Genomic DNA, 12,883 nt, shown 5'->3' with positions numbered 1-12,883 from the left:
CTCATTCTGTCTCTCTGTCTCTCTCTTTCTCTGCCTCTTTCTCACTCTGTCTCTCTCTGTTTCTGTCTCTTTCTCTCTCTCTCTGTCTCTCTCTTTCTCTGTCTCTGTCTCTGTCTCTCTCTCTCTGTCTCTCTCTTTCCCTCTCTCTTTTTCAAATTATCCTTCTATCCCGCCTGTTCCTTCCTTATCTCTTTCTCTATTTATCTTTCTGTCATCTACCTTTTCCTTCCTTCTTGTCTCTATTGCTATATCTCCTCTAGCTCTATCTATCCATCTATCTATCTATCTATCTATCTATCTATCTATCTATCTATCTATCTATCTATCTATCTATCTATATCTATCTATCTCCTTCCTTCCTCTATTGCTATATCTCCTCTCTCTCTCTAGCTCCTCCCTCCCTCCCTTCCTGTCTCTATCACTCTCTCTTCCTTCCTTCTTTCTTCTTTTCCCTTCCCTTCCCTTCCCTTTTTCTTTCCTTCTTTTCCCTTCTTCTTCTTTCTATTTTTCCTCCCTCCTTCCCCCCTTTCCTTCTTCCCTCCTTCCTTCTTCCCCTCTCCCTTTTTCTCTCCTCCTTTCCTCCTCTCCCTTCCCAAGGATCATACAGGAGGCAGCTGGGCAGCCTCAACCGGCTCCTTAGCAGGAAGGAAAGAGCCGGGAGGGGGGAGGGGGCCGAAGAGGAGGGGGGGCAGCCTGGCACCCGGACCCCCCCCCCTCTGCACCAGGGCGCCTGACTCATTAGCGAGGAAGCAGGAGGCCGATAGCCATCTGCTCCCCCCTTAATGAGCCGTGGGGTGTCTACGCTGGAGAAGCCGAGTTGCTCAGTCAGCCGTCCGCAAGGAAGGAGATAAGCCAGGATGAGACCTGGACAGACACAATGGCTGGGGATTAGCAGCCGGGCGGAAGGGGAAGCGGAGTCTTGCACCGGCTGGCTTGGGGGTGACCCGGGGCCCACCGGTGACGTGTGGGAGAAGGAGTCCAGCCCTACCCCGGTCAGACCGGTGGCCTTCGAGAGGGAGGGTGCCAAGGGCGTCGCTTGGAGGGCGTCCAAAGCCCATCTGTGCGTCGGTGGCGAAGGTGCCCGGGACGTGTTTGCCCGTTCTTGCAACCCTGCTACGAAACCATCTCCGGATCCAACATGCCGCGAACAAGCCAGCATGCCACAAACAAGCCAGCATGAACACCAAAAGAAAAAGGGCTCAGCTTCCTCCAGGCGAGGTGCAAAGCTGGGTTTGACTACTAGGTTTCCCCCCAGGCGACGTGTAAAACTGGGTTTATAAACTGAGTTTCCTCCAGGCGAAAGCTGGGTTTGAAAACTAGATTTCCCTCCAGGCGACATGCAAAGCTGGGTTTGAGAACTAGGTTTCCCCCCAGGCGACGTGTAAAACTGGGTTTATAAACTGAGTTTCCTCCAGGTGAAAGCTAGGTTTGAAAACTAGATTTTCCTCCAGGCGACATGCAAAGCTGGGTTTGAAAACTAGGTTTCCTCCAGGCGACGTGCAAAGCTGGGTTTATAAACTGAGTTTCTTCCAGGCGAAAGCTAGGTTTGAAAACTAGATTTTCCTCCAGGCGACATGCAAAGCTGGGTTTGAAAACTAGGTTTCCTCCAGGCGACGTGTAAAACTGGGTTTATAAACTGAGTTTCCTCCAGGCGAAAGCTAGGTTTGAAAACTAGATTTTCCTCCAGGCAATATGCAAAGCTGGGTTTGAAAACTAGATTTCCCTCCAGGCGACAAGCAAAGCTGGGTTTATAAACTAGGTTTCCTCCAGGCAACGTGCAAACAGCCTCACTTTTTTTCACCCGGCGAATGCTGGTCTGTGACTGTAATAAAGATTTGATTTGATTCACCGGAGACACAATCTTTACATTTTGGATTCCCAGGTTGGCCTTCGAGGCTTGGCGTAGGGCTCGAATTCGATTCCCGACCATCCACATTTGTAGACATCCGGGGGTGGGGGGGGGCTGAGAAGGTGGATGGGAGGACCTTAGAGGTCATTTATCCCCATCTTTTGCTTCGGTGCCCTCCCCTGGAGAAATAGGCTGGCGATCGGAGGAGGAGGGCGGGTTGGACTAGATGACCCCTTAATGTCCCTTCCATTCCAAGTTTATGATTCTACTAACTATCCGATGGTGGTGGTGGTAGGATACACGTTCTTTGATTCAGTGACATCCCCCTTTCGGTAGAGCTTTCCAATTTGTTGTCTTCCTTCCTTCGTCTTCTCGCTTGTTGGGCTGAGCAGAAGGCCTCTGCCCACGTACAGAGTGCAAACCCCATTTTTTTAAGCGGAGCATACATTTGTTAAGTTGTTCTAAGTTCTAACCGGACTCGCAATGTTCCAGAGAGGGATTTGCAAAGTCCCTTGTGTGTGTATATGTACACTACCAAGACCAAGCGACTTTTTTCCCCCCTCTTCCCTCTTCTTCCTCCTCTTCCTCTCCAGATGAGAGACGTCCAGAACAAGCATCTGACTCGTTTCATCGGCGCCTGCATTGACCCCCCGAATATCTGCGTCTTGACGGAGTATTGCACTCGGGGGAGCCTGCAGGTACCCCAGGAGAGGCTAGGTAGCTGGGGATCAGAAAAAGAGGAAGGGCGAAGGAAAAAAGGAAAAAGGAGGAGGGGAAGGGAGGGAGGGACCCAGGCGAAACCTTCTGGCATTTTTCTCTTCCTCCTCTCCCTTGTCCGCCCTTTTTAAAAATTATTTTCATTCCAGGAAAGAGGTAAACGAAAGGTCAGGAGGAATTCATCAAAAAAAAACCCTAGACTCTAGCAATTTATTATTATTATTATTATTTTTGGGAAGGGCGGTTTTATCTCTCTGGCTTGAAAGACTAGAGCCTGGATAGCTCTGCAGACAAGGCGCTATAATTTAACACCAGCTGTCTGCAATTTAAAGTAAGTTCGAACCTCGCCAAGGCTCAAGGTTGAACTCAGCCTTCCATCCTTTCTAAGGTAGGTAAATTGAGGACCCGGTTTGTGGGGGCAATAAGCTGACTTTGTATAAAAATATACAAAAGGATGAAGGCGATTGCTTAACGCACTGTAAGCCGCCCTGAGTCTCCGGAGAAGGGCGGCATATAAATCAAATTAAAAAAAATAATAATAATAACAGAATCACAGAGTCGGAAGGGACCTCGGAGGTCTTCTACTCTGACCCGTTGCTCAGAATGTAGAATAATGAAAGGGGCCTTGGAGGTCTTCTATTCTGACCCAAGAAGAAAGATGATTTTAGACACATGGCTGTCCAGTCAAAACTTCCAATGATGGAGCATTTCATGTTGCTTTTTTTCCCCCATTTTATCTCTGATTTTAGTCTCTGGATTTAGGTGCCAGCCTCCAGCAGCGTCTTTCCTCTGCCAAGGAATGGGCCGTGCCATCTCGAGTCCGGCTGGGCACGGGGCCAAGGCGAGGGCGGGCAGGCAGAGGGGTGGGCAGGCGAGAATTTTTAATTAAAAAAGGACCCGGGGGAAGCTTTCAAACAAAAAAAAACCACAACAATTTCTCCCCCCCCCCGCCTGGTAGAGAAGAAGCCAATTCCAGAGAGGTGATTTATGGCACGTGAGACGACTTGCATTTGTGTGTCAAAGAACAGCGGTTTCTACATGCCGAGGTTTCCGGCTGGCTGCTGCAGATAAATTGGGCAAAAGAAAGGCAGAGAAGAAATAACAAAGCAAGCGGAGAAAAGGACACACAACTAACCGGGACGGTGGAGGCGGGGGGGTTGCGGGGGTGGGTGGGTGTCAGAGAAAAGAGAACATTGGATTTTTTAAATTGTTTTTTCCCCCAGGCCCAAACGCAGGAGCTGGAAGGATCATAAAAAGCCTCTTTTTCTCTGTTTGGCTCCAATTTTACTGTGTGTAGGAGATAAACGGGGAAAAAAGCAATGTAAAGTTATATATATATATATATATATATATATATATATATATATATATATATATATATATATATATGAATATATATCATCTATGTGTCTGTGTGTGTGTCTCTCTCTCTCTCTCTCTATCTTTATCAATCAATCAATCTATCTATCTATCTTTATCAATCAATCTATCTATCTATCTTTATCGATCGATCGATCTATATCAATCTATCTATCTATCTTTATCGATCTATCTATCTATCTTATCTATCTATCTTTATCTATCTATCTATCTTTATCAATCAATCAATCTATCTATCTATTTATCTATCTATCTATCTATCTATCTTTATCGATCTATCTATCTATCTATCTATCTTTATCGATCGATCTATCTATCTTTATCAAACTATCGATCTATCTTTATCGATCTATTTATCTATCTATCTTATCTACCTATCTACCTACTTACCTACCTACCTACTTATCTACCTACCTACCTACCTGCGTATCTATCTACCTGTCTGTCTGTCTATCATTATCTACCTACCTACCTGTGTATTTATCTATATATCTATCCACCTAACTACCTATCTACCTATCTGCATATCTACCTATGTATGTATGTATCAACTGACCGACTGACCTACCTACCTACCTACCTGCATATCTATCTATCTATCTATCTATCTATCTATCTATCTATCTATCTATCTATCTATCTATCTATCTATCCTTCCTTCCTTCCTTCCTTCCTTCCATCCATCCATCCATCCATCCATCCATCCATCCATCCATCCATCCATCCATCCATCCATCCATCCATCCATCCATCCATCCATCTATCCAAGCAACTTCAGTAGAGAGTTATAAGCAAATTGCCTCTTCCAAAGATATATATATACATATGCAATGGGGATAAATACATATATTTAGGGAAGAATTGCACCATACCAAAAGGAGATAGAGACTAAAATCAGAGATAAAGGAAAAGAAAGCAATGTAAAATGCTAAAAAAATGGTCGTAAGTCGAGGGCTGCCTCGAAATGGGTCAAAAGGAAGGGGAGAACTGCTTTGAAATGACTTGTAAACCCATGTTGCTCCCCCCCGCTCCCCATCCGTTTAGGACATCCTGGAGAATGACAACATTACCTTGGACTGGATGTTCCGCTATTCGCTCACCAACGACATCATCAAGGTAAGCGAAGAGTAAAAAGAGATTTTTAGACTTAAGACAGAAAGCCATCCGTCCAACTCTTCTTCTGTCCTCTGATCATCATCAACATCATTGAACGACCCCATAATCCCTTGCAAGGTGGAGTCTGGGCAACTGAATGGAGCTAGTAGAGTGTTTTACTGGCCGGATGCCTTTCCTGTTGCCAGAGCGGAGTTTTGTTCGGCAGATAATATTCTCCGTGTGCCGAGAGAAAGAAATATCTGCCTCTACCTAGTATCGAACTCGCAGCCTCCTGATTGTGAGGCGAGAGCTCCACCTCTAGGCCACCGCACCATTCCTCCTTCTGTCCTCTGATGTCCAGCTGAATTCCAGAAACATCCCCCCACCCCAAAATTAAGACAAGAATGATATTTTCAATGGCCGGACCGCAGTTTTGCCGAGAGTTTGATCTGTAGGGGGATGGAGTTTGGGAATAAGGTGGACCGAAGGGCGTTTGTGAGGTGGCGGTGGGGATTTTCGGTCAAAAGAGTCAAAATGGCAGCCAGGAAAAGGCTGGGAGAGTTTGAAAGTTGGATCTGGGACTCAGCCGGAGAATAAACCTTGATTTAAAGGGCAATTTTTGCAGCTTGGGGTTGAAGTGAGGGGTCTTTGGTGCTCTCTGAGCTTGGTGGTATTCTTCCAGACGTTTTTTGACCCAAGTAGGTAACCTCATCAGTGCTAGAAGGGAGTGGGAGGAGGAGGAGGAGGAGGAGGAAGATGACTGTTGGGTCATTGGTGCTCTCTAAGCTTGATTGTTTTCTTGTAGATGTTTCATGACCCAACTAGGTAATCTCATCAGTACTAGAAGGAGCATTTGCAGCAAACCCCACTAGCGCTGATGCGGTTACCTAATTGGGTCATGAAATGTCTGCAAGAAAACCACCCACCTGAGAGAGCACCCAACACAACTGCAGGAGGAGTCGTCTAGGATTCGTGAACTGACCTGGGGATTTGGCTCAGGATGATGGAGCGGGGAGTCTCGCCCACCCTGACGGTCTCTCCTCTCCTCTCCTCTCTTGCTCCTCTCCGTCTTCTCTCGGCTTCAAGGGGATGCTTTTCCTGCACCACAGCGTGATCGCCTACCACGGCAACCTGAAGTCGTCCAACTGCGTGGTCGACAGCCGTTTTGTGCTGAAGATCACCGATTACGGGCTGGAGAGCTTCCGCCAGGCGCCCGAGACGGACGATTCACACGCCCTCTTTGCCAGTGAGTTGCCCTCGGTGGGCGCAAGGCTTGCCAAAGGCCAAAATTTTGACCCCCGTGGGGATGCTGCGATGGCCGTATGTGGACCAACCGGCTGTAAGTCACTTTTTGTTGTGACTTCAGACAGTCGCTAACAAGTGCTCGTAAATCGAGGACTTCCTGTAGATTATCTTCCTTCTTGCCTGCTAGATCGGAAGGTCTTTAGCCCCGTCTGATCCCAGTTCCCCGTTTCTTTAGAGAGACTCTGGACGGCTCCCGAACTCTTGAGGTTGGGCACCAATGCCTGTCCGGGTACTCAAAAAGGAGACGTCTACAGCTTTGGCATCATTTTGCAAGAAATTGCCCTACGCAACAGCGTCTTCTATGTGGAAGGGGTGGATCTGAGTCCCAAAGGTGAGAAGGAAAAAATAAAATAGCCAATTTCCTTGGATGGAATTTGATGATTTTGATCTCATTAATGTAATCTGTCCTCGTTTCTTGCAAGAAATCTAAAATCTGTCCGTATATCCTTATTTCTAGCCTTGTTTCTCGCAGGAAATCTAAAATCTGTCCATATAATTCATCCTTGTTTCTAGCCTTATTTCTCGCAAGAAATCTAAAATTTGTCCGTATAATTTATCCTTGTTTCTAGCCTCGTTTCTCACAAGAAATCTAAAATCTGTCCATATAATTCATCCTTGTTTCTAGTCTCTTTTCTTGCAGGAAATCTAAAATCTGTCTATTTAATTCATCTTTGTTTCTAGCCTTGTTTCTTGCAGGAAATCTAAAATCTGTCTATTTAATTTATCCTTGTTTCTAGCCTCATTTCTTGCAGGAAATCTAAAATCTGTCTGTATAATTTATCCTTGTTTCTAGTCTCTTTTCTTGCAGGAAATCTAAAATCTGTCTATTTAATTCATCCTTGTTTCTAGCCTCGTTTCTTGCAGGAAATCTAAAATCTGTCTGTATAATTTATCCTTGTTTCTAGCCTCATTTCTCGCAGGAAATCTAAAATCTGTCTGTATAATTTATCCTTGTTTCTAGCCTTGTTTCTCACAAGAAATCTAAAATCTGTCCGTATAATTTATCCTTGTTTCTAGCCTCGTTTCTCGCAAGAAATCTAAAATCTGTCCATATAATTCATCCTTGTTTCTAGTCTCTTTTCTTGCAGGAAATCTAACATCTGTCTGTATAATTTATCCTTGTTTCTAGCCTTGTTTCTCGCAGGAAATCTAAAATCTGTCTGTATAATTTATCCTTGTTTCTAGTCTCTTTTCTTGCAGGAAATCTAAAATCTGTCTGTATAATTTATCCTTGTTTCTAGCCTCGTTTCTCGCAGGAAATCTAAAATTTGTCCATGTAATCTGCCCTCGTTTTTTAACAGGAAGCAACATCTGCTTTGGAATTCCTGGCGGTGGACAAAACCCATGCAATTTTTTTAAAAAATATGGGGCAATGTCCCTGCATTCTTTTTCTCCTCCTCGTGGGCGCCCTCCCGGGCATCTCCTAACGCTCCACATTTCTCCCCCCCCCATTTTTTGGCCCTTTTCCAGAGATTATCAAGCGCGTCGCGAGCGGCGAACAACCTCCCTTTCGCCCCTCGACCAATCTGCCCTCCAATCTGGAGGAGGTGGTCCATCTCATGCAGAGGTGCTGGGCTGAGGACCCACAGGAGCGGCCTGATTTTCAACACATCAAAGGCATGCTGCGGAAGTTCAACAGGTAGAGCGCGGTGTGGGGGTGGGTGGGGACAGGACTGGCTGGGCTGGGCTGGGCTGGATTTTCTGGCAGGTTTTGAAGATCAAGAAGTCATCCGAGGAGATCTGGTGAGGCGAGAGGCGGAGTTGGCCCAAACTTCCAGATTCTGGAACAGAGAGGACTAGAAACTTAGTTTGGTTTTCAAACGAAAGCTGGAAAGGGCCCAGGAAGCAGACTGGGTGGCTTCAGCCTCTGAATGTCGATGGCAGGGAAAACAGCTGCAACCTTTTGGATACGCTGCTGTCGCGGATGGAGCAGTACGCCAACAATTTGGAAGAACTGGTAGAGGAACGGACACAGGCCTACCTGGAGGAGAAGCGCAAAGCCGAGGCCCTCCTGTACCAGATTTTACCTCAGTAAGTCCGCTTCTTCCCCGCGATCTTAGCTGTCATCGCACAGTAGAGCCTTCCTGGACAGGAGTAGTCTATCTTTGCATGACAGAGGTTGGGGCTATTTATTCCCACTTTGCAACCGAGCTCTGCAACAAGACAGACATATTTTAGCTGGACAAATTTTCAGTTTGAGGTGGGTGGGATGAGACCTCCATTCCTTTGACGGTTTTTTTTTTTGGAAAAGAGAGTTCAAGGGAAGACGTTCTTAGATTGAATAAACTTCTTTTCTTCTCAGCCTGCCAGCTTTGATTCGCCCAACGAAGCCTAAAAGATACAGAATAGAATAGAATAGAATAGAATAGAATAGAATAGAATAGAATAGAATAGAATAGAATAGAATAGAATAGAATAGACAGAGTTGGAAGGGACCTCGGAGGTCTTCTAGTCCAACCCCCTGCTTAGGCAGGAAACCCTACAAACCACTTCAGGCAAATGGTATCCAATCTCTTCTTTAAAAACTTCCAGTGTTGGAGCATTTACAACTTCTGGAGGCAAGTTGTTCTGCTGATTAATGAATTAAGATTAATTTGTTTGTTTTATGAAAATGTATATGCCAACCATCTCACGAGGAAGGTACCCTCTCTCTCCACACTTCCTTTATTTTTCACGCCCAGCCGTGGAAAAACACCCAACATTTGGAATGGGAGGGGAGGAATACGGAGGGGGAAATGCCCAGCGATGCCAAGACGGAGGGACAGAGTGGCTTGGCGGGGGGCAACGATTGGTCCACGCTACCCCTTACGCCCCCAAACCCTGTCCCCAGAAGCCGGACCTCGGTCAGCCCCAGCCGAGCCAGGATGTTACCCCCTTCTGATTTCATCCTGTCCGAATTAACTCGTGGGTGTGACGTTGTACCCTTTCCCGTCCAGCTCGGTGGCCGAGCAGCTGAAACGGGGGGAGACGGTGCAGGCGGAGGCCTTCGACAGCGTCACCATCTACTTCAGCGACATTGTGGGGTTCACCGCCTTGTCGGCAGAGAGTACCCCCATGCAGGTAAGCGCGGAGATGGGGTGGGGTGGCAGGGAAGGCTCACAGGAGCTGGTCAAGTGTCCGTCCGGCCTCAAGTCGGCTTGAAACCATCCCGCAAATCTTGGGTGCCTCTGGTTTCTTCCTTTGGGAAGGTGATGACGTTGTCCCCTTGAAGAGACCCCTGGATTTGTTCCACCAGTTGGTCACTCTCTGTTTTTTTCCCCCCTGTTTTATTTTCCCAGGTGGTGGCTTTGCTGAATGACTTATACACCTGTTTTGATGCAATCATTGATAACTTTGATGTCTACAAGGTAAGGTTGTCATTTCCCTCTCTCTTTCTCTCTCTCTCTCTCTCTCTCTCCCCTATCAATCATAATCTCCATCCATCCTGTCTATCTTATCGATTATTTATGTTTTCCTTCCTTTCTTCTTTCCTTCCTCCCTCCATCCCTCCCTTCTTTCCTTCCTTCCCTGTCTATCTCTGTCTAACATCTACCCATCCATCCATTTTTCTCCTTATCTATCAATCACAATCTCCATCCATCCATCCATCCATCCATCCATCCAGTCTCTTATCTATGTTTCCTCCCTCCCTCTCTCCCTCCTTTCCTTCCTTCCTTCCCTCCCTGTCTATCTCCGTCTGCCTATCATCTACCCATCGATCCATTTTTCTCCTTATCTATCAGTCACAATCTCCATCCATCCATCCATCCAGTCTCTTATCTATGTTTCCTCCCTCTCTCTCCCTCCTTTCCTTCCTTCCTTCCTTCCTTCCTTCCTTCCCTCCCTGTCTATCTCTTTCTGTCTATCATCTACCCATCCATCTATTTTTCTCCTTATCTCTTTTATTTTAAAAATAAAATTAATAAATAATAAAATAAATATCTATCAGTCACAATCTCCATCCATCCATCCATCCATCCATCCATCCATCCATCCATCCATCCTGTCTCTTATCTCTTATCTATGTTTCCTCCCTCCCTCTCTCCCTCCTTTCCTTCCTTCCTTCCTTCCCTGTCTATCTCTTTCTGTCTATCATCTACCCATCCATCCATTTTTCTCCTTATCTGTAAATCACAATCTTCATCCATCCATCCATCCATCCATTCATCCACCCAGTCTCTTATCTCTTATCTATGTTTCTTCCCTCCCTCCCTTCCATCATCTCTCTTTCTCTCTCTCTCTCTCTCTCTATCTAATCTACCAGTATCTATCTACCTATCTCCATACTTCCATAATGCCTGTCTGTCTGTTCATCTTCCTCTCTTTTGTATTGATGGTTGAACCTCATCCTATCTTCTGGTTGGTGTACTCACCAATAAATGTAAGAATTGTGGACTTCAACTCCCAGAATTCCCCAGTCCCAACGCGTGGAGTTCAACGCCCACAACTCTGGAATTCTGGGAGTTGAAGTCCACAAACCCTTACAAGCCACCCAGGCTGAGAAGAACCGTTGCTCTATTCTTTTTCTAGGTGGAGACAATCGGGGACGCCTACATGGTGGTGTCCGGATTACCGGTTCGCAACGGCCGATTGCACGCCCGCGAGATTTCCCGCATGTCCCTGGCCCTCCTGGAAGCCGTTCGCAACTTCAAAATTCACCACCGGCCTGAAGAACAACTCAAACTGCGGATTGGCATCCATAGCGGTGAGGAGCTTCTTGTGTGTCTATCACAAAGACGGGTTGGTGTGGAAAGGAGTGTGTAAGAGACAGGAAGATAGATCCTGCAGTTATGGTGCTTCTGAAGTCAGTAGATCTGACATATACGGTCAAGACGTTAACCCAGTTTCTTGCAGTGGTCCAAATGTTGATGAGCTTTTGACGAACCATGGAGGTTGAACCATGAAATAACCGGGAACCATGGTTTGCATGTTGTGGTTTCTCCGGCATTGACAAAGGAGACCTTGGGGATGTGACTTTGAACGGCGGTTCTCCAAAACATGTTCTAGGATTCTCAGGGAAGGGAGGCGAAAAGGAGAACTAGCCACCAATCAGGGTTTGATGGCTCCCCGGAGATCTAAATCATGGTCTAGAAGAATCAGCACTTGAATTCTCTCAAGCTCTCATTCGGTTCACCTCTGAAAGCGACATTTAGAATCAGATCCTTCACAAGCCAAGATAGGAAGAAAAAAAAATCCCCTATTATTCCTGGTTAGATCTGAATATTGTAGTTTCAAGATCGGTCCTTATAATCAGGTCAAGGAATAGTGGTTAGAAGCCATCTCGTTGACCTTGCTGACCCATCGTATTTTCTCCCTCAAGGTCCAGTCTGCGCAGGAGTTGTAGGCTTGAAGATGCCTCGTTACTGTCTCTTTGGAGACACTGTCAACACGGCTTCACGCATGGAATCCAACGGTGAAGGTAAGTGATTTTGGGAGAAGAACGAAGAAGGTGAGGTTAAAGAGATGGTAGAATAACTGACCTAGGAGAAGACTTTGAGGCTACTTGGTTGAAGACAATTTCTACCGAGCCTGTTGAAGCACGGTGCTTCTACAAGGACCATGTGAAGCGAGAACATCTTGAGAAGAACCAATTGAGGCCATCTCCTTTGTGGTTGCATCCATGTAGCACAAGAGTGATCCTTCAGGACTTCTTCAACTTCCCAGTCTTGCTGGGAAGGCTTCCTAGTCTCCATCTCAGCTCCCTTTCTCCAGTTCAGTCTTTCTAAATCCAGATGTTCTGTACAGATGTTCTAATGCACCTCCTCTGGTCATTCCAGCATTGAAGATCCACTTATCGGCGGCCACCAAAACCATCCTTGAGGAGTTTGGGTGCTTCGAACTGGACCTCCGAGGAGACATAGAGATGAAGGTGAGGGGGACGTGTGTTGGGTTGAAGGTCCTCCCTGCATCTGGGTTCTTGAGTCACTGGGTGGCCGATGGCTCTGGAGGCACCTTCTTCCTGAACTCTGTTTGACCTTCTGTCCTCCATCTCGTTCCTACTCACAGGGCAAGGGGAAACTCCGGACGTACTGGTTGATGGGCGAAAGGGTCAGCAGTACCCGAGGATGATGAGAAGATGGAGAAGACGCTTACTCCTGCTTCCTTCAAGGATATCTTAGCTGAGGCACCCAACCGAGACTGTCTTCGAAGAACCTATTGGCTTGGAGTTAAGGGCACCACCAATGGACGTCAGAGGACTATCCTTGCTCCCCTGCCCCATTTCCTTTCGCTTCTTCATCACCCCGCAAATCTGGTCCCCAGGGTCCTAAGGTTGGGTAGATCAGAAGATGATGATCAGGAAGACACCATCTTCTCTACCTTCATGATGGGAAGTTCTGGAGAAGTTGGCTTAAGCTCCATCACTTTTACAGGCCACCTCCTCATCTTTTCTGGGGATGTTGGACAATTGGAACTTCTGTGGTTGAGTCGGCGTGGCAATTAAGGGAGGCCCGGACCCTACACAACTCTTGTGACAGTCGAGCTCTACACGGAGACACAACCCTGTTGCGGGTTCCCGGAAGCTGCAGATTTTACAATAAACGGAATGTATTAAGTCAA

General features: G+C 46.5%; 1 protein-coding gene across 1 annotated transcript in view; it reads left to right on the top strand.

Moving 5' to 3' along the window:
- NPR1 (natriuretic peptide receptor 1) overlaps window positions 1-12,883 on the top strand; it is a 27,660-nt gene extending 14,777 nt beyond the window's left edge. Inside the window, exons 11-22 of the mRNA XM_060694280.2 lie at window positions 2,443-2,547; window positions 4,991-5,062; window positions 6,128-6,287; window positions 6,522-6,677; window positions 7,817-7,985; window positions 8,231-8,377; window positions 9,283-9,406; window positions 9,625-9,693; window positions 10,856-11,030; window positions 11,646-11,744; window positions 12,103-12,194; window positions 12,332-12,883. Coding sequence (XP_060550263.1) covers window positions 2,443-2,547; window positions 4,991-5,062; window positions 6,128-6,287; window positions 6,522-6,677; window positions 7,817-7,985; window positions 8,231-8,377; window positions 9,283-9,406; window positions 9,625-9,693; window positions 10,856-11,030; window positions 11,646-11,744; window positions 12,103-12,194; window positions 12,332-12,394 — 1,431 coding nt within the window. The 3' untranslated portion in view covers window positions 12,395-12,883. The remainder of the gene's footprint in view (window positions 1-2,442; window positions 2,548-4,990; window positions 5,063-6,127; window positions 6,288-6,521; window positions 6,678-7,816; window positions 7,986-8,230; window positions 8,378-9,282; window positions 9,407-9,624; window positions 9,694-10,855; window positions 11,031-11,645; window positions 11,745-12,102; window positions 12,195-12,331) is intronic.

The sequence above is a fragment of the Pantherophis guttatus genome, chromosome 18 (genome assembly GCF_059756535.1).
Source record: "Pantherophis guttatus breed Tessera chromosome 18, ASM5975653v1, whole genome shotgun sequence".
Taxonomy (NCBI): Eukaryota; Metazoa; Chordata; class Lepidosauria; order Squamata; family Colubridae; genus Pantherophis; species Pantherophis guttatus.
This window is presented reverse-complemented; position numbering and strand designations above follow the sequence as displayed.